This window comes from Panicum virgatum, chromosome 3N, assembly GCF_016808335.1.
Source record: "Panicum virgatum strain AP13 chromosome 3N, P.virgatum_v5, whole genome shotgun sequence".
NCBI classification, from domain to species: Eukaryota; Viridiplantae; Streptophyta; class Magnoliopsida; order Poales; family Poaceae; genus Panicum; species Panicum virgatum.
In genome coordinates, this window is record NC_053147.1 from 19,635,360 (window position 1) to 19,661,603 (window position 26,244).

General features: G+C 48.8%; 1 protein-coding gene across 1 annotated transcript; it reads left to right on the forward strand.

Annotated features, from left to right (window-relative positions):
* Positions 1-15,302: 15,302 nt before the first annotated feature.
* Positions 15,303-17,288, forward strand: LOC120664928 (glycine-rich RNA-binding protein 2, mitochondrial-like). Its single transcript, XM_039944318.1, has 5 exons — positions 15,303-15,463; positions 15,912-16,050; positions 16,151-16,219; positions 16,357-16,463; positions 16,824-17,288. The coding sequence occupies exons 2-5, from the start codon at positions 15,924-15,926 to the stop codon at positions 16,974-16,976; spliced, it is 456 nt and encodes a 151-aa protein (XP_039800252.1). The 5' UTR covers positions 15,303-15,463; positions 15,912-15,923; the 3' UTR covers positions 16,977-17,288.
* Positions 17,289-26,244: the final 8,956 nt, after the last annotated feature.

Below are 26,244 nucleotides of genomic sequence, written 5' to 3' on the forward strand. Positions count from 1 at the left end.
CCGTTTTTATCTTTTCTCGAATCTCGGCGACTCTTTCTTCGGCTTCTTTTATGAGTGCGGGGCCGACTAGGGCACGTTCTCCAACTTCTGACCACATCAGAGGGGTTCTGCATTTTCTTCCATAGAGAGCTTCAAACGGTGACATGCCCAAGCTTGCTTGGTACCCATTGTTGTATGAGAACTCGGCGTAGGGTAGACTCTGCTCCCAATCCTTGCCATAAGTGAGGACACATGCTCTCAGCATATCCTCCATGATCTGATTCACCCTTTCTGTCTGACCATCTGTCTGTGGGTGATAAGCGGAGCTAAAATCTAGCTTGGTGCCCATAGCTTTATGCAAACTTTTCCAAAATCTAGAGGTGAACTGGGTTCCTCTATCTGAGACGATTCGGCTGGGCACACCATGCAATTTCACTATGTTCTCTATATAGAGCTTAGCTAGCTTCTCCCCGTCATAGTTGGTCCGTACGGGTATGAAGTGAGCTGATTTAGTAAGGCGATCCACTATTACCCATATGGAGTCATGTCCTTTCTGGGTTCTGGGCAAGCCCACCACAAAGTCCATTCCTACTTCATCCCATTTCCACACCGGGATGGGTAGGGGTTGCAGTAATCCTGCCGGCTTCTGGTGTTCAGCTTTGATTCTCTGGCAAGTATCACAACGGGCGACAAATCGTGCAATATCTGCCTTCATCCCATTCCACCAATACTTCTGTTTTATGTCCATGTACATTTTGGTGGATCCTGGGTGAATTGAGTAGGCCGAGTTATGAGCTTCATCCATGATCATCTGCCTGAAATCTCCTTTCTGGGGCACACAAATTCTGTCTTTATACCACAACGTTCCCTTATTATCAACTCGAAAGTCTGGGGCCTTATTCTCTCCGGTTTGCCTCCGGATTTCCATCAGTCCCTTGTCCGATTTTTGGACTTTCCTGATTCTTTCTTCTAGAGTGGATTGAACGTTCAGCACTTGGCTGGAACCTCGAGGGACAATGTGCACATTTAATCGTGCCATTTCCTCTCGTAAATGGTCATTCTTGGGCCCGTAGGATTTCCGACTTAGGGCATCGGCTACTACATTGGCTTTACCTGGGTGATAATGAATTTCCAAATTATAATCTTTGACTAATTCTAGCCATCTTCTCTGCCTCAGGTTTAGGTCCGGTTGGGTGAAGATATACTTCAGACTTTTATGATCGGTAAAGATTTCGCACTTATTTCCAATCAAATAATGCCTCCAAATCTTAAGTGCGTGCACTACGGCTGCAAGTTCCAAGTCATGGGTCGGGTAGTTTTGCTCATGGGTCCTGAGCTGACGGGAAGCATATGCAACGACTTTCCCATCTTGCATCAGTACACAACCCAATCCTTGTCGGGACGCATCACAATAGATGACAAAATCCCGATGAATATCCGGTAGGGTTAGCACTGGGGCTGTCGTCAATCTTCGCTTCAACTCCTGGAAACTTCTTTCACACGACTCCGTCCAGGTGAATTTCTTCTCTTTCTTGAGCAGCTCTGTCATGGGCCGGGCTATCTTGGAAAACCCTTCAATGAATCTCCGATAATACCCAGCTAATCCAAGAAAACTCCTGATCTCACTGACATTGGTTGGTTGCTGCCAGTTGGATACTGCTTCGACCTTCTCGGGGTCTACTGCCACTCCTTCCGCGGTCAGAATGTGACCAAGGAAGGCTACTTTCTCCAGCCAAAATTCACACTTGCTGAATTTGGCGTATAGCCTATGCACTCTCAGTTTTTCCAGAACTACCCTCAGGTGCTGCTCGTGCTCCTGAATACTCTTCGAGTAAATAAGTATGTCGTCAATGAAGACTACGACAAACTTATCTAACTCATCCATAAATACCTTGTTCATGAGGTTCATGAAATATGCAGGTGCATTTGTCAGTCCAAAAGACATCACTGTGAACTCAAATTGTCCGTATCGGGTGACAAAGGCTGTCTTCGGGATGTCACTTTCCCTAATCTTGAGCTGAAAATATCCGGACCTTAGGTCAATCTTGGAAAAGTACTTGGCTCCTTTTAACTGATCAAAAAGATCATCGATTCTGGGAAGGGGGTACTTATTCTTGATAGTGACCTCGTTTAGTGCCCGGTAATCTACACATAGCCTCATACTTCCGTCCTTCTTCTTGACGAACAAAACCGGGGCTCCCCAAGGGGACGAACTTGGCCTGATGAAGCCAATTCGTTGTAGTTCCTCTAATTGTTTCTTTAATTCTGCCAACTCGGTGGCTGCCATCCTATAAGGTCTCTTGGCTATAGGGGCGGTTCCAGGAACAAGATCAATGACAAATTCTATGTCCCTATCTGGTGGCATACCGGGAAGCTCTTCGGGAAAGACATCGGAGTACTCATTCACTACTGGGACTTCTTCCAAGGACTTGGCTTCCATGCTAAACACCATCGGGTTTGCTCCACTTTCCCGGGTATGGCAGGTCACTCGGACTCCTTCCGGGTTTGTTAGATGGACTACTTTGTCCGTACAACCTATGAGGCCATTATGTTTGCTTAGCCAGTCCATTCCGAGGATCACATCTATCCCTTCTGACTTAAGTACTACTAGGTCTGCTAGAAACTCTACCCCACTTAAATTGATCTTTACCCGTAGACAACCCAGTTGACACCTGATGTCTCCTCCGGGCGTCCGGGTTATTAGGGGTGTTTTTAGTAGTACTGTAGGTATTTTATGTTTCTCCACAAAACTCGAGGATATGAATGAGTGTGATGCTCCAGAATCAAACAGTACTGTTGCAAGAGTTGAGCTGACTAGGTACTCACCGAGTACTACGCCCTGGGCTCCTTGAGCTTCCTGTGCGTCGATGTGGTTGACACGGGCTCGTCCAAAAGACTGCTGGGATTGCCTCTGCTGGTTGTTGTTGTTGTTGCTGTTGCCACGGAGGGGCACTCGGTTGGCACCAGTCAAAACTGGCTTGGGTCCGTTCACTGTGTTGGAGAAAGCCGAAGTAGCAGGCTTGTTCTTGGCATAGGGGCAGTCGGCGATGAAATGCCCTGTCTCTCGGCAGTTGAAACAGGCCCTCACATTGCTGTTGTTGTTGGTGACCTGGCTCGCATTATTCTGTGAGGCCCTCATGGTGTTCTGGCTTCTGGGCTGTGTGTTAGGGGCCCGTGGTCCTGTCACTTGAGACTGAGTTTTGTACTGCATTGGGGCTTGGGACCTTGGCGCGTTGTAGCTGAGACTTCTGGTTTTCTGGAAACGATCCTGCTGGCGTGACTTACTCTCCAGGAACTTGCGCTTGTTCTCTTTTCTTTCCTCAATCTTAGCCCTCTCGGTGAGGATTGCCTTGTTCATCAAGGTGTTGAAATCAGGATAGATATGAGGAGTGAGCAGGGTCCTGAGTTCTGGGTTTAGTCCCTTCTTGAACATGTCCTGCTTCTTCTCGTCGTCGTTCACTTCATCTGGCGCATATCGAGACAGCTCCATAAACTGGTGAGTATATTCTTCCACCGACATACTCCCCTGCTGAAGTGCGCGGAATTCATCCGCCTTGCGCTTCATGGTGGCCGAGGGGATGTGATATCGGCGGAACTCCCTTACGAATTCATTCCAGGTGATGGTGGAGGCATCTCTGGCAGCAGCGCAATAATTTTCCCACCAGGCTAAGGCAGTCCCGGTGAGTTGATGTGCGGCCAGAAGAACTTTATCTCGATCCTGGCACCCAAATGGCTCGAGCTTCCTTTGGATCACGCGGAGCCAGTCATCTGCATCCAAGGGGTTGCTGGATCCAGCAAAAGTGGGTGGCTTGGCCCTCAGAAAAGCTGTCAGCTTGTCATTAAAGGTCTGCTCTCGTGGCTGCCTGTTCACTAGAGCATTGGCCAGCGTCTCTAGTATGAGAGTCTGGTTATGGATTACTTGTGCCAGGTCCACGAAGGGTGGTGGTGGTGGTGGTAGCTGTGCACCATGATTTTCTCCTCTGCCCTGACTCACTTCTTGTTCCTCCTGAGGATGGTTTTGCCCGTCAGGGTGTATTCCTGCATCAGCAGCTGCAGGGTCCCTGACGCGGGAGGCCCTTGTGACGCTCCGGGAAACCATCTGCAGAACGAGTGGATTGGGACTAAGATTAGGTGATGTTTAAGTTGGTTAAGTCGTATTTTTGAAAAGGCAGTATCTATTTACTGCCGGCAAGCACACAATCAACAAGCAATCATCACAAACAACAAGCACAAGCAACTTTATTACAGCAAGGGGGGGGTACAATACGGGGGACACGACTAAAACGCGTACTACACGTCCGGGTACACACTTCAAAAGAAAAGGGGCACAGAACTTCTTCGGACCACACGGCTTCATCCCCTGACGGTCGCCAGCACTTTAGGCTGACTCATCGGCTTGAGTGGGTTCCTCCCTCGGAAAGGAACTCACGATCTCCGGGGAAATGAGTGGTCCCGGTTCGCCATCCTCTAGACCTCCGTTTTCCCGGGGTTGCGTTGCGGCTTCTCTTGCGGCGGCGGCCGTAGACCTCCCAGGGTTCTCGGGTGGGGCTAGTGGGTTTCCAACGAGCGGTCCCCATCCAAAGACGGGCGTCCCGAGCAGAACATGGTCTTCTCCTATTGCCGGGACTGGGGTTCCACTTCTAGTCCATTCCAACATGCGCTGGTCCCGGGCTTGCCTGAGGCTCTCCTGAGCAACTGCTTCACTGCTGGCCGCGGCTGCGGCTCTTGCCTCGGCTTGGACTGCTCGGATCTGCTGCAGTCTTAGCGCGAGCTCTACTTGCTCGGCTCGATGGGTCTGCTCCCTCAGCAGGTTGGCTTGCTCGTCAAAGAGCTGATCCAAGGAGGCTAGGTAGGTAGCTACTTGGTACAGGAGGACTTCTTCATGGCGACGCCGTTCCAGGCTTCTCATTCGAGCTTCCCAAACTGGAGTTCTGATGGCTGGTGGGAAGAACCTCATTGGTGTGGGGGTGAGGTGTCTTTCAAAAATCCGGCACAAGTAACGAAGTGCTTTCCTGACGGCTAGGGGATAGGTGTCCTGGTGCCTAAACCCTGTAGCAGTCACTCGCCATGACAGGATGTCGGGGTAGCGGTCACTTCTGGCGACGACTAGGATCACCCTGCAGCGGAGAGTACCATGATGCTCATACTCTCGGCTGTAGTACCTTGGGCGTTCCGTGACGCCAAGGCTCTCCAGGGCGTTGATCAAGAGGCTGGGGAAGCCAGGTTCATCTTGGCAGTCGCCCTGGGTCCATCCTTCCTCAGCCATCTGAAAACAAAGATATGGTGAAAAACTTGCACAAATATTTGAGGTACACAAAGGGGGTAGATGACATTTATTATTGCAACAAGGTGGGGTACAACTTCATGGGTACACGATTATTAGGGCAAATGTTCTAGCTTGGGGGCTACTCCTATCATGGGGACTCTTCCTCGATCCTAAGAGGACGCTTCTTCAGTGGGAGGCACTGATCCATCATGTCATCTTCGGTCTGAGTACCTTTGTCCCAATGGGTTTCTTCAGGTTCTTCTTCTTCAGTTTGAGTTCCAACGTCCCAATGGGTTTCCATGGGCTCTTCCTCTTCGGTCTGGGTGTTTACATCCCATTGAGCCTCTTCGGGTTCTTCTTCAGCGTCTTCCTCTATCCATCCTCCTATTCCCCAGCGAGCCTCATACCTCCGCATGCGAGCTTGGAGAGCGGCTAGCGAGTCCTCGGCGCGTGTGGCTCTTGCTCGCTGTTCTTCCAGTTCTTCCTCTTTTTCATCCATTTGGACTTGGAGGGCGGCTAGGGAATACTCGGCATGGAAAGTCCTCGACCGTTGTTCCTCCATCTCCTGGGTTGCTTTTTCTGCTCTGTGGACCTGCTGTTTCAGTTGTGCTGCTTGCTCGCGATAGAGCTCATCCAGGCCGGTGAGATAGATGGATAGGTGAGAGACCGTGTCTTCTAGGTCTTCTTCTTCTCTTCCAAGTCCTCTCATCCTGGCAATCCATGTGCGTCCTCTTCCTTCAGTCGGCGGGAAAAATCCCATAGGAGTCCGCTGGAGGTGATGCCTGTAGATCACACGCAGACGTCGTAGGGCTTTGCGGGCGGCTTTCCGATAGGTATCCGGGAATCGGAATCCAGTGGTGGAGATGAACCAAGGGTCCACATCTGGGTAGCGGGTGCTCCTTGCTATGAAGATCATCAGGTCACACCGAAGAGTGCCCTTGGAGTCATACTCCCGGTAAAGAAACTCTGGCGGATCCACAACTCCAATGCGTTCCAGGCTGAGTATCAACAACTTAGGAAGGCCGGGCTCTGCGAAACAGATTCCGCCGATCCATCCATTGTCAGCCATCTGGAACAGGGCAAGAACCAAGGGTAAGTGTTTGTGTGAGGAAAGGATTAAGGATAGAAAAGTCCTAAGGTGAAAGGTCCTGAGAACGGGTTTCGCTCCTAGGGTCACGTCCTACGGCCAACCTACGGCTCTGATACCACCTGAAGCGTCCCCTCATAAGAGAAGACTTAAATGTGATACAAAACATCAGTCCCAGGAGGCTGATGCCACATTTATTACATCAGATGGTTCAAAACCTTACAAACCTTGGCGGACACTCAATACAGATGATAACAAGGATTAACCAAGCTACGACAATACACCAGAGTGCTACTAATACGGGATCTAAATCAGGCTCAGAGTACTGCGACAGCGGAGGCATCGCGACAGGGCCGGTACCACAGGCAAGGTTGGGTGTAGAACGATAACCCTACTCGGCGTCGTCTGGCACGAAGTCTGGGTCTTCTTCTGTAAAAAGTAAAAGTGGGGTGAGTACAAACGTACTCAGCAAGTCCAACCACACCCACGGAGGGGGTTATAACAGAATAATATGCATAGGTAAATCAAGGATAAGGTTACGGTTTAATTTGCAGAAAAACGACATTTTATGCAGGGGTTTAATTTACGAAAAACCTTTTAGAAATCAGTTTTTGCAGTAACACAGAGTTCAGATTTTAAACTGCTACCGGACTCCCCGTCCGTCGTAGCACACGGCACAACTGCCGGAACCAAATCCAAAACAACTCACACCAGCCCATCCCAAAGAAACACTAGTTATGTGACCACACCATAACTCGCCCAATACCGTGGGCTCGGACTATTCGAATAGATTCTTAACTCTGCAGAGGTGTGCAACTTTACCCACAAGCAGGATACCACAACTCGAACACCGTCGTGTCGGTGTAGATCCCAACATAGCCATTACCCACCATAGCTAAGCCTGACTAGCCATCACGGGATGCACCAAGGGGCCATCGACCATTCACTTAGGTATAACCGGGCATAAGTCACTCCGGGCTTATCCCTTCTCCTTAGTCACCCGTTGCTCTCAGCTCTCCTGATGGCTATCACACCAACTAGTGGGATTTATGCTACGCCGTTGCCCATACAACGGTCGAGTGGTTTGCACGATAGTGGAGTTAGGTGAGATGACACACCAACTCGGTCCTTACATGCGACAAGATGGATATCTCCCTTCATTGCCCTGCCACACAGGCATAAGCACACCAATCGGCAATCTACGCAGAAATGCCGTCCATCTCGCCCATACTCATCTTTCGAAAATCCACATTTTATCCCTTCCCATACGCACACATTTTCTTTATAAAATAAAGCATATTATGAGTAAAGTCCTGAGCGTTCTATTATCGATTAACGTCCAAACAAAATCAGACATTAATCTAGGTGGTCAAGGAATGGTCATCACAAATCAAGGGGGTGGCTATCCAACCGTGTTTTCATGCAAGCAAAACATATGCAATTTATAAAACAGGCCTTTGGGTTGTATTTATAAAAACTAGGACAGAAACATGCATCAAAGGATGGGATTGAACTTGCCGTCTTCAAAGCCTTCGGGGAAGTCCTGTCCTTCGGGCTCGGGGTCGCGGAACTGGTCCTCGTTCTCCTGCTCACAGAACGGCTCGACAACGGGTTCTCCTTCGTTCACTCCGTGGTCTACAGCGCACACAAACAAACACACAATCAAAACAAGGATTTGTCGTCGAGCTCGAAACGGGAACACATGAAATATAGGGCATAGAGTATTATTTTTGGGTGGTTTCTGAATAGTATGGCCAGAACTGAGTTAGGAGAGGCGGGGTAAAATTTTAGGTTAAACCGGGGTCGTTAGGCACATAAAATGATAGGTCAGGGGAGCGTTTAGGCCCTAAACAGGGGTCCAGGGACCTAATTGTAATTAAGACTAAGTAGGCAGGGGCTTGGTTTATATTTTAGAAGTTTCTTGGGTTAATTAAAAAGGGTCAGGGTTTTATTTGTAATTAAGTTTATAAGGTAGGGGTTTTGTTTTGGGAATATAATAAAAGAAGGGGTTTTAAATGCAAAAGGGGCCTAAAGGGGTGGGGTTTCTTTAACGAATAGAGGAAAGTGGAGGGGGTTCTTGGCAAAAATGCCAGTCCTCTTCCTCCCCCGCGCTGGGAAACAGGGAGGGAGGCCGGCGCTCGTCGGAGCTCACGGGCCCGCGGCCTGGGGGCACGGCGGCAGCCCGGAGTAGGGGGAAAAGGGGGCGGGCGCCGTGGAAGGTCGATTCCCCCTGCTGATTTGGAAGATGGTGGCGCGTAGGAGGTGGTTTGACGGCGGCGGGTGGCGACCAACCCTGGCCGTCGTGGCGGCGGCGTCGCAAAGCACGACGGCGGCCCGGACTCGAGGAAAAAGAAGATGGAGAGCTCAGGGTCCCTGGTGCCTACCTCGGCTCGAGCTGCAGCGCTGCGGGAAGGGGGTTCCGCGGTGGCCTGCGCTCGGGCGGCGGCAACGGCGGGGGGGATGGTGCTAGGAGGTCAGAGGGGTGGCTGTGGAGCTCGGAACTGGGGTGTGGGGCGGAGGAGCGGCGTCGGGGCCTTTTATAGGCGTGAGAGGCGGTGGGATTCGGCGGAACGCGGGCGGAGGCCGGCGAGACCTGTGATGCGACTCCTCGGCGGTGTTAATGGCGTGGGGGCCGGCTCAGAGCTGCGCGTCAATGGTGGGCAGGCGCGCACGGCGGGGCGACATGACGCCTCGGCCAGGCGGCGACCGCTGCGGCGTCCCTGTGCCGAGGTCGCCGCCGCCAGTACGGCGTCAACGGCGGCAGCAGCGGCGTGGGGCACGGGGGGGCAGGGCGTGGCGTGTGCGGGCGTTTTGGTCGCGGCGTGGCCGCGTTCGGGCAGGCGAGGTGAGCGGGCACGCGCGGCGAGCGGCGCTCGGGGCCGGGCGTGCGGAGCAGGGCGCAGGCGAGCGGGTCCGGGCGGCGGTGCGCGCGGCGCGGCGGGCGCGGGCTGGGCACGGCCGGGGCGCGGGCTGGTGCGCGCCGAGCTGCTGCAGGGCGGCGCGTGCGCTGGGGGTTTGAGGGAGGCGCGCGCGCGGGCGCCCGGTGGCAGGCCGAGCGGGGCAGGGGTGGCGTGCCCGGGGGGGGGGAGGGCGCGGGCCAGGCGTGCGCGACAGAGAAGAAAGGAAGGGGAGAGAGGGAGAAAGAAAATGGGGAAAAAAGAAAAGAAAAGAAAAAGAAAAAAAAAAAAGAGGGAAGAAAAGGGAAAAAGGAGAGAGGGAGAGAGGGATCCGCGTCGGGATCACGGCGCCGATCGCGGAGCCTGTCGGCCACGCTTGGCGTTCGGGCGCGCGAGAGTGCGACGCGCGGGTCGAGGAAAAACAGGGTGCTGGATACGGGTGTCGGGTCTCTTTGGGGAACCGGGAGATCTGGCGGAACAGGGAAGATTCCGGAAACTGGGTTAGGGTTTTAAGGAGAGATCGAGCTCAACGACGAGGAACAAATTTAGTGAACGATTTAACTTGATGAGTTTTCGGGGTGTTACACGGGAGCACTTGCGAAGGCTAGAGGAACGGCTCATTTCACACGATCAAAGACTGGAGGAAGAGGTTCAACGCCAAGTGGCCATAGCAATGAGCCAGCAACAACAAGCGCAAATGGTGCCTCCAGAGCCTAATGTCGCAGCCGATCATATGTCTCAGCGGAAAAGCAGCTGCGCTTCCACAGACGTCGCCGTCGAGCCAACGGGGATCCATGCCGCAGTTGAAGCGACGGCCCCGCAGCGATTTCCAGTGGACGATATCACCCAGCGGACACCTTGTGACCTGCAGACTGCCATTAAGAACTTAATGTTCCCTGTTGCGTACGGTACCGCCATGCCAACCCAACCAGGCGACGTGTACCACGAGCAGCAAATTCCGGCAGGATATACAAGAGTTGGCGTGGAGCAGGTGTGCCAAGGTTGGGAGACGCTCGAGCTTGATATTCCTGGAGGCGATGGGGAGAGGACACTAGCTGAAGCCATTCATGGCTATATCCTATGGGATAAGCACTACATTGTCCTAAAGTCGGATGATCGAACACCAAGACCGGCATCTCAGCATGCCTCTCCAAGGCCATCATCTCCGCAAAACCCCCCAAGGGTAGCACTGTCTCAGCAAGGTTCACCGGCACATTGTCCATCACCATCATATCATGCGCCGATGAACACTCAAGCGTCACCGTCGCCTCCATGGTCACCCCCTCCGCCGCCGACAAAGAAGCAGAAACAGCCGCCGGCAAAGAAGGTAGCTGCACCGGCTAAGGAGCCTCCAAAGAAGAAGGAAAAGAAGAAGAAAACCAAGGAGGCTCCTATTAAACTCTGGGACATGAGCCTTGAAGAATGCGATCGGATAACTCAAGAAAGAGTTAAAGAGCACTTCAAGCCGAAGCCGAAGCCGGAGCCCAAGAAAGTGATAAATCCGGTAGATTTGAAATTTTTTATGGGAATATGCGAAGCAAATAAGAGAAAATTCATTCCGAGAGATCCCCCTTCAGACTACGAATGCACAATTATCAAAACTACTGAGAAAAAGAAGAGACAATCAAAGTCGTCGTCGTCCGATGTTCCACAGCTCGGAGGCCAAAAGAAACAATCAATAGAGCCTCTCGTAGTGGGACAGACGACACAACAACAAGACTTTGTTACATTTTTGAAAGAATCAAACCTGACGGCGGCTCAGATTGCAGGGGGAGAAGATATGCCAAAGGCCGATGTGGTCGTCAAATGGACATATGAGCTGGGCAAATCTCTTGTACCGCCCGAAGTAGTGTCTGTGCTTCCAACGCAAATGTATAAGCTGCACCAGCACTACATACGTGCAATGGCCGATTGCATCTTCATGCAGGGCGCAAAGATTAAAGATGACGATTTCTTACAGGGGGAGGCCATTATATGGATAAACTGGGAAGAAATTTACCAACTATTCCATCAGGAGGACCTCGACATCTCTATGGTCGGCTTGTGGGTTCTGTAAGTATTTTACTCTCCTTACGTATTGTTTTGCATGATCTCAACATACTGATCCCTTGATTTATTCGGTATCATGTAGAATGGAGATACAAACTTGCAGGAGAAAGGGATACTCTCACCTCGGCTTTATCGACCCAATTACTTGTAATTAGAGGATTCTACGCGACATTTCCGATGAGCTATTCCAAAACTTGTTCAAGTACATAAGCATTCATCACAACAAGCAAATGATATTGTTTCCTTACAACTTTGCGTGAGTGATTCCTTCCGTCTAACTCTTTCTATTCTGTAATCGAATTGTTTAAACCTTAACTACCAAGAACTGCCTCCGTATAATCTTGCAGTGAACACTGGGTCCTAATTATCATAATTCCCGAGAAGAGCCTACTCGTGGTTATGGACTCATTGAGGAGAAATCCAGAACAATACGAAAATCTTCTTAACATGATGAAAAAGTAATTCTACCACTACTCCGTCGATCACCGATAATTTGAATCACTTTGTTACTTGACTATAATTGTTCTAATCATGCACAGGATTTGGAAACAATTCGCTAAAAATCATCCAGGCAAATTTGACAAGGAATTGAAGATCAAGACAGATTTTACGGTACGCACTTGGATGATTCGTTGCACGATTCATTAGTTTTATTATATATTCATGTAAATACCTGATAATTTCTTCTCTCTTAAAGTGTATGAGGCAGAAACAAGGCACTAATTTATGCGCATACTATGTATGCGAGAACATCCATGGTCTGGTAGGTCCTCCAAGGGCCGGGACAGATTGGGAGGAGGAAGTAAGTAAAAAACTTGTTAATATTTGAACTCGTATTTTAATTAGTCGAAATTAATTATCCCCTTTTTCCATAGGTCGAGGAGATGCGCGATAAACTCATACCGGAGGAGAAGATTATGGCGATTCAAGAACAATTGTCCGGATTTATTGTTGAGAAAGTCCTCGATCCAAAAGTCGAATTCTACTATGATGGACTATCTAATATTGACAATCTCAACAAATATGATAATATACGTGTATATATATAATTAAGAACGAATATACCTATGTAAATATATATGTGTGTGTATGTATTATATTTCTATTTATGAGTATGTATGTATTATATATTTAAGCCCTCCAATAATATATATGTGTATATATATGTTTATATATGGAAACTATCTAGGACAAATATTATATAAGTAACTATATATATGTATATATTAGTGGAGATCTTACACACTGAATTCCAATACATAAGTTTAATTGAAATGTAAAATTATAATCGAAATAGAAAAACAATTGAGAAAAGTGGAACAGAAAAAAATGGACCATTTGTCCCGGTTGGTAACACCAACCGGGACAAAAGGGTGCGCCAGGCACGTGGCGCTGGCAGCACCTTTTGTCCCGGTTGGTGTACCAACCGGGACAAAAGGGTGCTTTTTGTCCTGGTTGCCAGACCCGGGACAAAAGGGCACCCCCTTTTGTCCCGGCCTGGCGTTCCCGGTTGGGAAACCGGGACAACAGAGGTTTCCCAACCGGGACAAATCAGCGTTTCTGTAGTAGTGGGTGTATTATTGTTTGTGCTACTCCTCTGTTTCAAATTGTAAGTCATTCCAATTTTTCGAAGAGTCAAACTATTTCTATTTTTATATTTGATAAGAGTTATAGAAATAAATTACAAAGAGTTATAACACCTATGAAATATATTTAATGAAAAATCTAGTGATATTTATTTGGTATCATAAATATTAGTATTTTATTATATAAATTTGGTGAAACTTGAACTGTTTTGACTCTCAAAAAGTTTGAATGACTTACGATTTGGAATGGTGGGAGTACTTTTTACCAGCTTCAAAGGGTGGAAATGTGAACCAGATTTGATATACAGTGGCCAAACATGAGCCTAGCTTTGCCTCCGTTATGTTCTGCCATTGCAGATATACATGGCTCCGAAGTGCCATGGCTCAACCTGGATAGCTTAAAGACTTGATTAACTTTGATAGTTTAATGAGGTCTTTTACTACTACTATTGTAACTTGAGAGATAAGAAAAAAAAACTTAAGTAGGAAGCAGGGCTTGAAAACTAGGTCTACTAGCTGAGAGGGAGCTCTACAAGCCAGCAGCACGTGAACGCACCTATTATAACTTGAGAGATACCAAAACTTATTACTTAATATAAGGTATAAAAATGTTTCTTCTATATATGTACTAAATATAGGTATCTCATCGTACATTAGAATGACAATAAAAGATGACTGGTACAATACATGAATAGGACAAACCTAACAAGTTTAAAATATTTTTTCTCCCCACTTACTTGTTGCAATCTTTTAGTGGGTTTTGCATGACTGGGGTGATGAGGAGTGTGTCAAGATACTGAAGAATTGCAAGAAAGCTATTCCACCGAGAGAGGAAGGAGGAAAGGTGATAATCATAGATATCGTGGTTGAAGAAGGATCGTCAAACTTGAAGCAAACGGAAATGCAAGCCTTGTTTGATCTATATATGACACTTGTAAATGGGATCGAGCGAGATGAGCAAGAGTGGAAAAACATCTTTTTTGAAGCTGGATTAAGCAAATATAAGATATCACCGGTGTTAGGCGCTAGATCCATCATTGAGGTCTACCCGTAAAATGTCTCGCTAGCATATGGTTAAACAGATGGACTGCGTGGGTTTGTAATTCCCAGTAATTTTGTTGCCCTATTGTGGTGTTAATCCATAATAATGTGCTTGCATTGGGGGGGGGGGGATCCCTATTGTTCTTTTTAGGAAAAAGATATCCCTATTGTAATATTGTGACCACTCAGTTTATTCTTCCACGTATGTTAATCTTTCTGTATTCCTACATATATTTCACATTTATCTTGGGTCATGGAACTTGTTCTTATTAACACATTTCTATCCAGGTTTTCGCCTTTTTTTCCAACAAAAAAGGAAACACACAGTGATCGAGATGATCTTTTTTAAAATAAAAGCAAAAGCAAACCACCACATGCAGACCTTACATGATATTATTTGAGCGAATTGTTGATGGGCGTTGTTGCCTATCACTGAACAAATACACAGGACTGCTCATATGGGTGAGCAATGGTCACCTCAACAGTACCCTACTACATTCAAGATCGTCATTTCTAGGAGGACGCAAAGGCTTTGGTCACCACTGAGGCGCGTGTTCTATCGTTTGTCGATCGATTGATCACTGCCGATGCGTACGTACGTGATCACTGATCGGTATCGCTGGTTCTAGATGCCCCTTCGATCGATCATTCGATGGTCAATGCAAGGTCTACCTGGCCTGCGGGCTGCTGCAATCATATCGCTCGTTTCGTGTGAGCAAGAATGGAAGAAGACACGCTGGACTTAGTGGTTACAAAGATGTGTTGGGATCTAAGGGTTAGAGCTATTTTTAGTCTAAAATAGTCTAAAATTTCCAAATATGAGGGTCAATTCTTGGCTATTTGCAAATAGCCTATCTTAAAAAACTATCCCACTCAAAAGGTGATTATTTGGACTATTTCAAGTGGGACCCACCCTAGCAAGAGAGGTAATAGAACTCTAATGATTGTGAAAAGATGTTTTAAAGACTAAATAGTTCTTGGATCCAAACATGCCAATGACTATTTTATTGGAGGACTATTTAATTGAGTTAATTAGCTCTAGTCCAAATAACTCTAGTTTTTGGATCCCCACGGCTAAAGATTGCATCAGTCCTGGGTGTTCGCTCAATCATCGATATATCTGGGTAGCTTATGTTAATAAATGGTACATGTGGTGGACATGTGACCTCTGTCCTTACTCTCGACGAATGCTCCAACCATGGTGGTGTTTTTAATCGATCAATGAAATTTTACGTGTTTGAGCTTGTCTGGATTGTGATCCGTTCAATTGACTGCCCGGGCCCATCTTATGAAACAAAATCCCCGTGCCCAAGCCCAACATCAGCCCACTTGGGGCCTTGGCACATCCTCCGGCCCACCCACGGGCTGATCGTCTTGGACTCTTAGGATCTTTCTGTATTGCAGGCCTACAAAACCTCCCACCCGCAAACGCAGCTCCTAAACCCTAGCTGCCTGCTCCCACTCGCGACCAGAGCGGCGGCGGCGCATCTCGTGGTTGCGAGCTGCGTGGCCAGGTCGGTACCAAGGGGCGCCGGCAACTCCGCGTCTCCGGCAGCAGGTGCAGCACCCGATCTCTTTTGCTTGTTTTGTTTTTCTATATCCATTTGCTTGCTTGATTTGAATCACCAAAGTTTCTCGTGCAAAGTGTTCGGTGGTGAGATGCGTCTCGATCCGTGAAGCTCGTAGCTGTAGGGTCTATTCCGTATCGAATGAGTAGCATCACTAGGAATTTAGTTTGCGTCCCTCTCGGCATCAATTTCTCCCATCTTTGTTGTGTCGATTATCGTCGGAAAACGAACCCAGAAAACGGAAATCGATTTGCGCAGTTTCTGTAGTACTAGCAAAAACTTCGGTTGTGATATTATTTAAAAAAAATGAACTTCATCTGTTGTCAAAAGCAATTAGTTCAACCAAAATATACTCTACCCCGAATCAACCGACCGGAATAAACTCGAAAAAAACTATCTCTGTTTCACTGATTCGTCGTTATCTTCCGTTATGCTCAGATTCATTCTTCAATGGCGGCCTTCAACAAGCTTGGCAGCCTTCTAAGGCACAACGCTCTGACAGCTGGTGCCCCCACCAGCTCGTCTCCTGCATTGTTCAATGCTGCTCGGCTTATGTCCACCAAGCTTTTCGTTGGTGGTGAGTTTTTGTTGTTTTGCTTTATTTGATTTATGTATACAAGCAAGCTATCAAGCCATTACTTTTGTTTTATGTCTATTCTTCGGTGTCATTTGGTTAGGTCTTTCCTGGGGCACTAACGACCAATCCTTGAAAGAAGCATTTAGCAGCTTCGGAGAGGTTACTGAAGGTCAGTATTTACATTTAAGTGTTCCTGTGTACCAGTGAATTTAGCAGTAGATGCATAATTCTGATTGTTTTGCACAGCTGTTCTTTCATGGTTCATTTTCTGTTTTAAAATTAAAATGTTATGTGTGCATGGTGCAGCGCGGGTGATCACAGACAGGGATACTGGAAGGTCAAGAGGCTTTGGCTTTGTGAACTTCAGCAATAGTGATGATGCCAAGGAGGCTGTGACTAAAATGGACGGTCAGGTAAGCAGACCTCTGATGCTGTGTAAGCTAGGGATGCAAGCAGGTTCGCCTGCAAGACCCCAAATATGTCATTTCGGGGCTTGCGGATGAACCCCACTTGCATATCTAGCTGTGTTTTAGGCATAGTTACAACTTGCTAGTATGTAGCAGCATTCAAATGCTAGGGATGCAAGCAGGTTCGCCTGCAAGCCCCCAAATATGTCATTTCGGGGCTTGCGGATGAACCCCACTTGCATATCTAGCTGTGTTTTAGGCATAGTTACTACTTGCTAGTATGTAGCAGCATTTGTCTAAATGGAGACCTGAAACAAATGCTGGGTTTCAAGATGTCAGTGTATAATTCAGTACTGTTACTTGCAGGAACTTGAAGGACGCAGTGTCCGTGTGAACTTTGCTAATGAAAGGCCTGCTGGGGACCGTGGTGGTGGCGGCTTTGGTGGCGGTGGCTTTGGTGGAGGTGGCGGCTATGCTGGTGGCAACCAAAGCTATGGTTCTGGCGGTGGGCAGTTCTAAGTACTCGCTAACAATCGAGCTATTTGAAATAATGAACTTTAGGACCTGATGTGGGGCACATGTGAAGCCCTATCATGTTTTATTATTTTGTGTTGTGCTCTATTGAATCGTTGAACTCCTAGGTGCAATTCAGGGGCTACCGAGCTTTTCCTATGGGTAGTTTATGGGTAGTTTTGAAGAACGCAAGGGCCGTGTGTACCTTGTCTGAGTGAGGAACATAATTTGCGCACATTACTTTAGATACCTTTCTATTGCAATGTGTACAGAAGTATCGGTTGATTTATTGAGGTGCGCTGCATTCTGGTTGCTTAATGCTTAGCTGTGTTGCATATTTCCTTCAGAAAACTTGCACATCCCTGTTGCACATTGGATGCCAGTTTTGTAGTTGGCCAAATGAGCAGCCTAGCATGGCCCGGCCTGGGCAAGATTCGGCCCAAGACACTATTAGTACCTGTGCTGGCCCACGGGCTGGCGCTGCGGCCCAGGCACAGCACGGTAACCTGTTAGGCGTGCTGTGCCAGCCCGTGGCCACGAAACGACCTGCCGTAAATCGTGCTCGTGCCGGTCCGTTAGCCTGCACTATCATACACCCCTTCCCCAGCTTCAAATTTCTCAAATATTTCAAATATTCCAAATCCAAAACTCATAATGATTTCAAATTAAAGCAACATGCAAAAGTAAAGAAAATATACATAAAACACAGAACACACATGATAGTTCAAAAGTTGTCAAATATTAATTTGAGTTGTTTGTTTTGCTCTCATTAAAAATCTTTGTAGGTAAAAACTCACACCTCGTGAGAAAACCCTACAAAGAAAAAGGAGTGCAGCCAGCTCCTAATCAAGTCATTGTTCAATTACAATATTACATAGTTCAATCTCGAGGCACATTTTCCTCATCAAGGTACAAGTTCTCAAATGCTTCAATCTCGAGGCACATTGTCGTCGTCGGCCTACAGTCCCTCAACGGGCGTCGCGGCACTAGCTCGATGGAGGCTCCATCGGCTAAAAACCTACGGGAAGGCAGAGGATAGGGGCAGAGAAGAAATAAGACAGAACAAGCGAGTTGGAGATCTAGGGTTTCGGCGTACCTGCACTGCCGGAGCACCGGAGTCCGGCCAATAGAGACGAAGAGGTCAACACCATGGCGCCAAGCTAGGGTTTCGGCGTAGATCCGTCGATCAGAGACAAGGGAAAGTGTCGAGGTGGAGACGTGCGCGATGTAGATCTGCAGACTAGAGAGCGATGGAGAGGAAGGAGAGTGCGAGACGGCCCACAAACTCACGGCACGACGGCGCAGATCCGGCCATCCTGGCAGCAGAGAACGGATCCAGTGACCGGAGGTGTAGATCCGACGGCCGGATATGTAAATCCGTCCAGTCGACTACGGTGGACAGGAGAGGATCAGAGGAATGAGGGATGCGGGCTCGAGGTCGGCGGTGCTCGGTAGGGCTAGTGTTTGGACACTGGAGGAGCAGGCGGCGAGGGTTGGGCGAGGGTGGGGGTGTTGGAATAAGGGCGGGGGCAGGGATGGGGATTAGATTAGGGGTTGGGTTAGGGGGGGGGGTTATATCGGGGAGGGGTGGGGTTGTCGGGCCGGGTCGTCATGGGCCTTTGTGGGCCAATCAGGCTCGTGCCAGCCCACCGTGCAGCTTCGAGCCGGCTCTAAACGGGTCGTGTTGTGCCATGCCTGGATCGGGCCAAAAAATCGTGCTTCGGGCCGGCCCACACGCCGCGTGCCTAATGGCCAACTGTACCCGTCTTGTGTGGAGTGGTTGCACACTTGCACTTTGGATGTCTGTGGGTGTGTTCGGATACATGTGATAATTTTTGCCCCGCCTTTTAACCCTAGATTTACTCTTATGGATCCAAACTTTTTGGGCTAAAGTGAATTAGCCCTCCTCAAATTCTTAGCCCCTTCGAAGGATGCTAATGGGGCTAATGTGCGTGGGTTCCACAAAAAAGATGAGTATGTATGCACACCTAAGAACGGGAGAGAGGATGGGCATTAACCCAGAGATCAAAATAGCAAAAATAGCTCGCCTTAGGCTAATCCTTAGCCTATCACTTTAAGGCTAAGTATTAGCCCACAAACTTAGCCTGGGCTAATGCTATTGAGCTAGTGCACCAGGACCACCACTTGCACTTGGATCTGCCCATGTTAGGGCAGCCACAGTGTACAAACATCGCTAGCGATGCTCAGAATGCCATGTCATAAACAATGCCTGATTTGCATATTGGCTGCAATGGCCTTGTTTGCTTTCAAAGCGCTAGCTAGCGCTACAAAAGAATCTCGCATGCATGGTATGCTAGATGAAGTCTATTTGCAAAATTTTTTCAGAGATGTGTGTAACTTTTCACGGCGAATCTAATGACGGTAATTAATTGATGATTTGCTACAGTGATGCTACAGAACCATCCTCTGATCGCGCGGCCAAATGTCTCATTAGATTCTTCAGGGTCACTAGCGCGGGGGTTCTGGAGTTGGTTTTGTAAACTGGCTTTATTTGACACCGTAATTAACAGTCAAAATGTCACTATTCACTGGCGTGCTACAAAACCAAACGTGGCCAATGTAGGAGCATCGACGGCGGGTCTGGTATGTAAATTAAAACGATAAAGAACTGCATCTGCTCCATATGTGTCATAGGAATGGAGCATGCACACAGTTGCGAATGAGATAAAAATAAGTTTTTTTATTGTTGTGGCATCGATGCATGTAGCTTCCTCGGTGCCAGAATCTTTTTTCGGAGCACCGGCTGCTGCAGTGTCGAAAACGATGGTTGGACCTTCTCTTTCCAATAGGAGCATCGCTTTTACCCAACGCTGTGGTACCAGTACCACCACTTGCACTTGAATTCGCTACGAGTGCTCTCGTGGGCATCACAACTTGGATCTCTGAGAAGTCGCAAAAAAAAAACTTGGATCTCTGAGACTAAATCTTTATATATCGACTAATTATAAAACTAATTGTGTAAATAGAGAATAATTCATCATATGAATCTATTAATCTCAATTAATCTATTGTTAGCACATATTTTCTATAACGTAATATGGTCAAATTATATACTAATTAAATTTAACATGAATTGGCCTCCATTTATGTAATTCATTTTGTAATAAATCTATAATTAATATTTTTTAATTGCTGTTTAAATATCCCAAGTGATGAATTAAAATTTTAGTCCCAGAGATCCAAACGGCCCCGATTACCTTCTTGGTATCTCTGAACGAGCCGTCGATCGAGCACCTGCTGGCAGCAGGCAGGCAGGCAGGTCCGCGGCACATGAAGATGAAGCCCTGATGCGCGCAGTCGCTAGCTAGAGGAACAGGCAGTCCTGCGGACCCGTTGAACACATGCAGTTCCTTCCAACCATCACACGCGCATCACCAGTTCACCACGGTGGAGCAGCACCACACGGCTCCCACCACTGGCGGCGCCAACCGAGCCCCGCCTGAGATGACGCACGGGCAGACTGCGTGGGACGACCGCAACCCTGCCAACCCGCCACCATCGGTGCCCTGTCAGCAGGCCGTTCGCCACGGACATCGCCATCGAGGAGTGCGGCGGTGTCTTCCAGGCGAATCCACGGGGGGCACGCGCGTGCCCTGAGGCTTGAGGAAAACGTGCTAGCCATGACAGGATAAAAATACTCACACGATGACAAGGATCTTGATCGGTAGTACGCGAGCGAATTGGATTGAAAAGGTCCATTCTACCATCCAACTATTAACCGAGTTTTATTTTGGCCATGCAACTTCAAAATCGAATATCCTTGATCATTAAACTATCAAAATCATTCATATTTGATTGTTTGGCTGTTTTAAAAAATGGTTTCGCTGACGTGGATGACACGTGACAGTAGGGATACTCGGATTCGGATTTTCCCGGAAGCCGGGTGGATCGCAAGAGTACCTCCGGGGGTTGCCACTTGCTTGGGCGTTCTCTAGTTTCTTGGTCGAGTAAGAAGCAAAATTCCGTGGCTTTGTCCACCGCGGAAGCGGAATATATAGCGGTCGGTGCATGTTGTGCCCAAATCCTATATATGAAGCAAACCTTTTTGGACTTTGGTGTGAAACTAGATAGGATCCCACTCCTTTGTGACAATGAAAGTTCCGTAAAAATTGCCAAAAATCCGGTGCAACACTCTCGCACAAAGCACATTGATATTCGCCATCATTTCTTGCGTGATCACGAAGCCAAAGGAGACATATCTCTTCAAGGTGTGAGATCCGAGGAGCAATTGGCGGATATTTTCACAAAACCATTAGACGAGAGTACTTTTGTAAGGCTAAGAAATGAGCTTAATGTGCTAGATGCGGCAAACATCATGTAAGTTGCCTTGTCATATAGAAAAATGCATACATATAGGACACTTGTCTAACCATGGTAAGATAGTGATGAGCAAGGGTTTAGCTAGAGGTGGTGGTCCACTTGTTTTCCTCTAGGCTTGTAGAAAGGCTCATCATGAAGAAGCTTCCCGTGGGTTCAAACTTGACAAGTAGATCTTAAATTCTTGTTATGCATTTTTTGTCATATAGTTGTACACTTCATGTTTATTCTTCTTTCGCATGTGGTTGTATCTTGCACCATCATTGCATGCGTAAGGGTCACAAAGGAGACCACTTGATGAAAATGAGACTTGTTTCATATACAAGATCTTAATTCATGAAAAATGAAAAGAGCAAAGTGTTAGGTGCGTTATTGCCTAGTGAGTCATGTCATAATGAGTTTGAAGCTCTCTATCTTCAATATTCCTATGACAAGGCTCATACATTTTATTTGGCGGTTTGTCTCTCTTTGCGGCTTTTCCTTGTGTTTGAAAAGAAAATCTCTTAAGAAAGTGTGCTATCCTAAGTATCTTGAGGGGTAAAGTCGCCTATGCAAGTCCATTATCTTGAGTTTAGTTGATTTTTATAAGTTTATTGGACTTAGCATAGAAGAGTGAGCTGAGTGAAGGGTTTTCGGGTTCACCAGTTAAACCGGCGCTTAATGGATCTATACCCATCGGTTTAACCGGCGTTACTAAGTTTCTACCTCAGCTCAGTCAAACCAGGCGTTCAACCGGCGTATACAAAAGTCAGAGCATCGGATCAACCGGTGAGCATAACACAGATCAGACCAAGCAATCAACCGGTGTTAGCAGCATTCAACCGACGAGTACAAAATGCATATCGTCGGATCAACCGGCGTTCAGATGAGTTTCTGCTGGAGTCTCGGGTGAACTGCACCGAAGCAATCAACCGACGCTCTAAACCTAATCATCGGTTTAACCGGCGTTAAAGAAAATCGCGGGGCCCACCTGTCATATATCTATTGCCCGCGTTCTCTGCTATCAGTTCTTTCCACGCCGCCGCTTGTTCTAGCCCACGCAAACACCGCCGAATCGCACCCGAGCCACCACCACCGCGTCCACGCGCCGCCATCGCCGATCCACGCCGCCAGCGTCTGCACTTCCACTCTCCACGTCGGGACCGCATCACCGCCGGCCCGCACCGCCGCCCACGCAGCATCCGCCCGCATCCTGCGCCGCCCGCGCACTCGCCGTCGCCCACGTTTACCGCTCGCCGCCACCGCCTGCCACTCCGTGCCGCCGCCACGCACTCCGGGCCGCCGCTACTGCGCCTCGCACCGCCCACGCAGCTGCACCTCCACGCCTGTCACACCGCAGCCATAGCCGCTCCGCGCTCACCAAGTGTTTGACAGTTTGCCTGAGTCGAGATGGGTCGCGAGAAGAGGAAGGGGAAGGAGGTAGTTGTGGAGAAGCCCGTCCGCAAGCGGACTCGTGCAGAGAGAGAGGCCGAGAGGGCCGAGATAGTGGCCAAGGCGTCAGGCCATGCTCGTCCATTCGCGATCAGGGAGTAGCCAGCCAGGGGCAGGGGTAGAGGCCGAGGTATGGGCAGGGTCTATGGTGCCAGGGCCACCAGGGCCACGACACAGCAGGCCGAGGGTGATTCGTCTGAGGGGGAGCCGACAGCTGCAGAGTCAGATCACTCAGTTTCAGATGCAGATTCAGATGCAGCGTAGTCAGAGTAGACTCAGGGGCAGAGCACATAGGGGTCACCGACTCTACGACGTTTTGGCCGCACTCGGCAGACGTCCCCAGCAGGAGAGTCTTCGCCTGCGACCGAGCATCGCACTGGACCGAGGACGCGAGGAGGTCACCAGCCACAGGAGCCTCGCAGGTCCACAGCAGCAGCAGCAGTAGCCCGTAGAGCCGAGGCCCTAGAGGCCGAGCGCGCAGTGTTCCGTATGGACATTGTTGTGCGTCTGGAGCAAGGTGTGCTGCTCCAGAACTTGACCAAGGCCAATGCGGCAAATGTCAAGAGGCTCAGGTGGAGTGTTGGAGAGGAGGACTGGTGACAGCAGGGTCAACCGTAGATTCTGGACACTTCTTCAGGCCAGCTTCTACGAAACCTATCAGAGGCGAGGGCACAGGATCTTTCCGCACAGGGTGCTTGACTGGGTTTCTCTGAAGACAGCTGCAGGGGGAGCTGATATTAGAGAGCACTTTGCACAGTTCAGAGGTCTGCCCAGGCTACTTCAGATGGAGCAGAATAGATATATAGAGGACTGGGTCAGACTGTTTTATGCCACAGCCTGGATCGCTCCCGAGCGTAGAGCCGTACACTTTGTTTTTGGAGGCCAGGTCTTTGGTCTGTCGAGGGCAACGATAGCAGGAATACTTGGAGTTGATTTGGTTGATGTCTCCCTACACGAGATGGTATACGGAGACGCAGATCCATCGCGCAGAGCTATGATTGGCGGGATTGCACCTTCTCATGAGGCGATCTCTCAGTGCTTTCGCCAGCCGTTTCCAGCGTCGTATGCCAGAGTCCCTAGCCTGCTGACCCTAGAGGCGTACGCAGTTCACATGGCCCTCCGGAGGACTCTATTACCGAGGAGTGGCTACCCAGAGGGGTTTACAGGTCTGCAGCAGCTACTGCTTCTTCACATACTCACTCACGAGCCGTTTGACATTGTTGATTTCATTTTGGCTGAGATCGAGGATGTAATCACTGACGGGATGGGTGTAGTACATCAGTTCCCTTATGCTCACTGGATCAGCTATATCTGTTCTATGATCGTGCCAGCTGAGTCACCCGTCAGTGCAGTGTACCGTCAGGATGAGGCTCCCCGGTTCCCAGTTTACCGTCCGACAGCTCCCCAGGACCGGAGGAGGGGCAGAGAGAGCTGCCATGGCACAGTTGTCACCTGAGGCACAGGCCCGAGTGGCACAAGAGGATGAGGCACTGCTAGCTGCCGAGGCACAGCTTCCCGGAGGAGATGATGAGATACACTGGTCTGAGCTTGAGTCAGACTCCTCCGAGGATGCCAAGTACTTTCCTGCAGCACCCGCCAGTCACTACCACGAGGCAGGAGGGTCCCGAGAGCCAGCTCCAGAGTCACCGGCAGTGGCTACTATTACAGAGTCCCAGGTGACTCAGCCGTCCGAGCTTACCTCTCTACTTCAGCAGCTTGTCACTCAGCAGCGAGAGGATCGGATAACACAGGAGGAGGCTAGGAGAGCCCATGAGGCTCAGCTAGCAGCCATTCAGAGAGAGGCCGCCCGAGAGCGGGCTGCAGCCGAGGAGTGTTTTGTCGGGCTTATCGACAGAGTCTCTCAGAGGACAGACGCTCAGTTCCAGCAGATGCAGCAGGGCATGATGGCGATGTTCGGGATGATTACACAGCTTTACACTCACACCGGACTCGCCCCGCAGCAGCCAGGACAGCCAAGCCTTCAGGGTGTTGGAGCACCTCAGCTTGTAGTCACTCTAGCTCCAACCCCTACTGCAGCCCCAGCTACTACAGTGACACCGGAGACCACGTTCTCGATGTCCGCACTCCTTGGGTCTGCCGGTCGTCCGCTCTTCTCACCACTGCCAGCGACTACACTCTTCCAGGGCTCACCGTCGGCAGTACAGTCAGTCGCTCTCCCCGTCGTACCACAGACACTACTTTCAGGGGGAGGAGGAGAGGAGTCCATACTTCAGCAGTCGACTCAGCCTGCAGCTTCAGCACTCACTACTTCAGATGTTGACACATCTTCTGTTGAGCCGGTTACCACGTCTACGGACCCTCTTCCAGGCAGTGCTAGCACGAGAGCCTCGACGACAGCTACACCCCCAGTCAGCTCCGACCAGCAGCTTCCGTCTGTCACCGAGGGTTCATCGTCTGATGATGACGACGACGATGACGACCCGGACCGCTTCCTTGCTGTACCACGATAGCCGGATCAGTAGCTCGCCTTTTTGGTGCTTTGATGCCAAAGGGGAGAGAGAGTTAGGGGCAGTTGGAGTCAGGGGGAGGGTAGAGATAGAGAGAGCTCGTAGTTATCAGGACTTTGATGTTATATCTCATTTGGTGTTAGTTCATGGATATGTACATTTGACGCTTGAGTATGCTGTGGTTTGAGACATATCTATGGATTTCGTTTGAGCCGTTGAGCTCTTTGGTCGTTTTTCGAGTTTGCTTGTGTTTATCCTGTTTTATCTTTCTTGCTCTCTCGTTATGTTTATTGTTGTGTTGTCATCAATCACCAAAAAAGGGGAGATTGTAAGCATCTAGGCCCTCTAGGTATGTTTCGGTGATTAATGACAACCTTTATTGTGACTAATGAGTTTGTGCAGCTTAATGAATTATTACCGCTCATTTGGTCATATGTCAAAAGAGGCCCCTCAATTTCGTTATTCAAAAAGGCGATCTCGGTATTCAACTCAAATATATGTCATGACTAAGGATCTTTCTAGTCCTAAGTGTCATAAGGCTGAGAAGGACACTTAGGTTAGTATAGGTTTTATAGTTTTGTAGTGATCGCACTATTAAGAGGGGTTAAGGTCAAGTAACTTGAGCATGGACATGGTCATTTGAAAATGGATGCACACTATGGTCACTCAGGTTCCTAGAAGTTCAAATAAGTGGTTTTCAACTTATATCTCAAGAATATTTGGATTTCACTCAGGACTCAAATCAGAAAAGGCAAAATCAGAAAAAGTCTATACACCGGTTTAACCAACGCTTCCACTTTTCTATACGTCGGTTAAACGCAGTCAGCAGAGTCTGGACAGGTTCTATACACCGGTTAAACCGATGTTGTTTGAATTAACGTCGGTGCATTAGTCCAGAGTTGGTTTTTCCAGGGAATTTCAAGTTCAGTACACCGGTTAAACCGACGCTGTTTGAAATGAGACGTCGGTGCAATTGACCAGTGAGATGGTTTTTCCAGGGATTTTAGAAGTTGTACTCACCGGTTAAACCGACGATG

Coding starts and splice junctions, on each gene's coding strand:
- LOC120664928 (XM_039944318.1), top strand. CDS start 15,924: ATGGCGGCCTTCAACAAGCTTGGCAGCCTTCTAAGGCACAACGCTCTG. Junction 16,220..16,356: donor CTTCGGAGAGGTTACTGAAG/GTCAGTATTTAC, acceptor TGCATGGTGCAG/CGCGGGTGATCACAGACAGG. Junction 16,464..16,823: donor TGACTAAAATGGACGGTCAG/GTAAGCAGACCT, acceptor TGTTACTTGCAG/GAACTTGAAGGACGCAGTGT.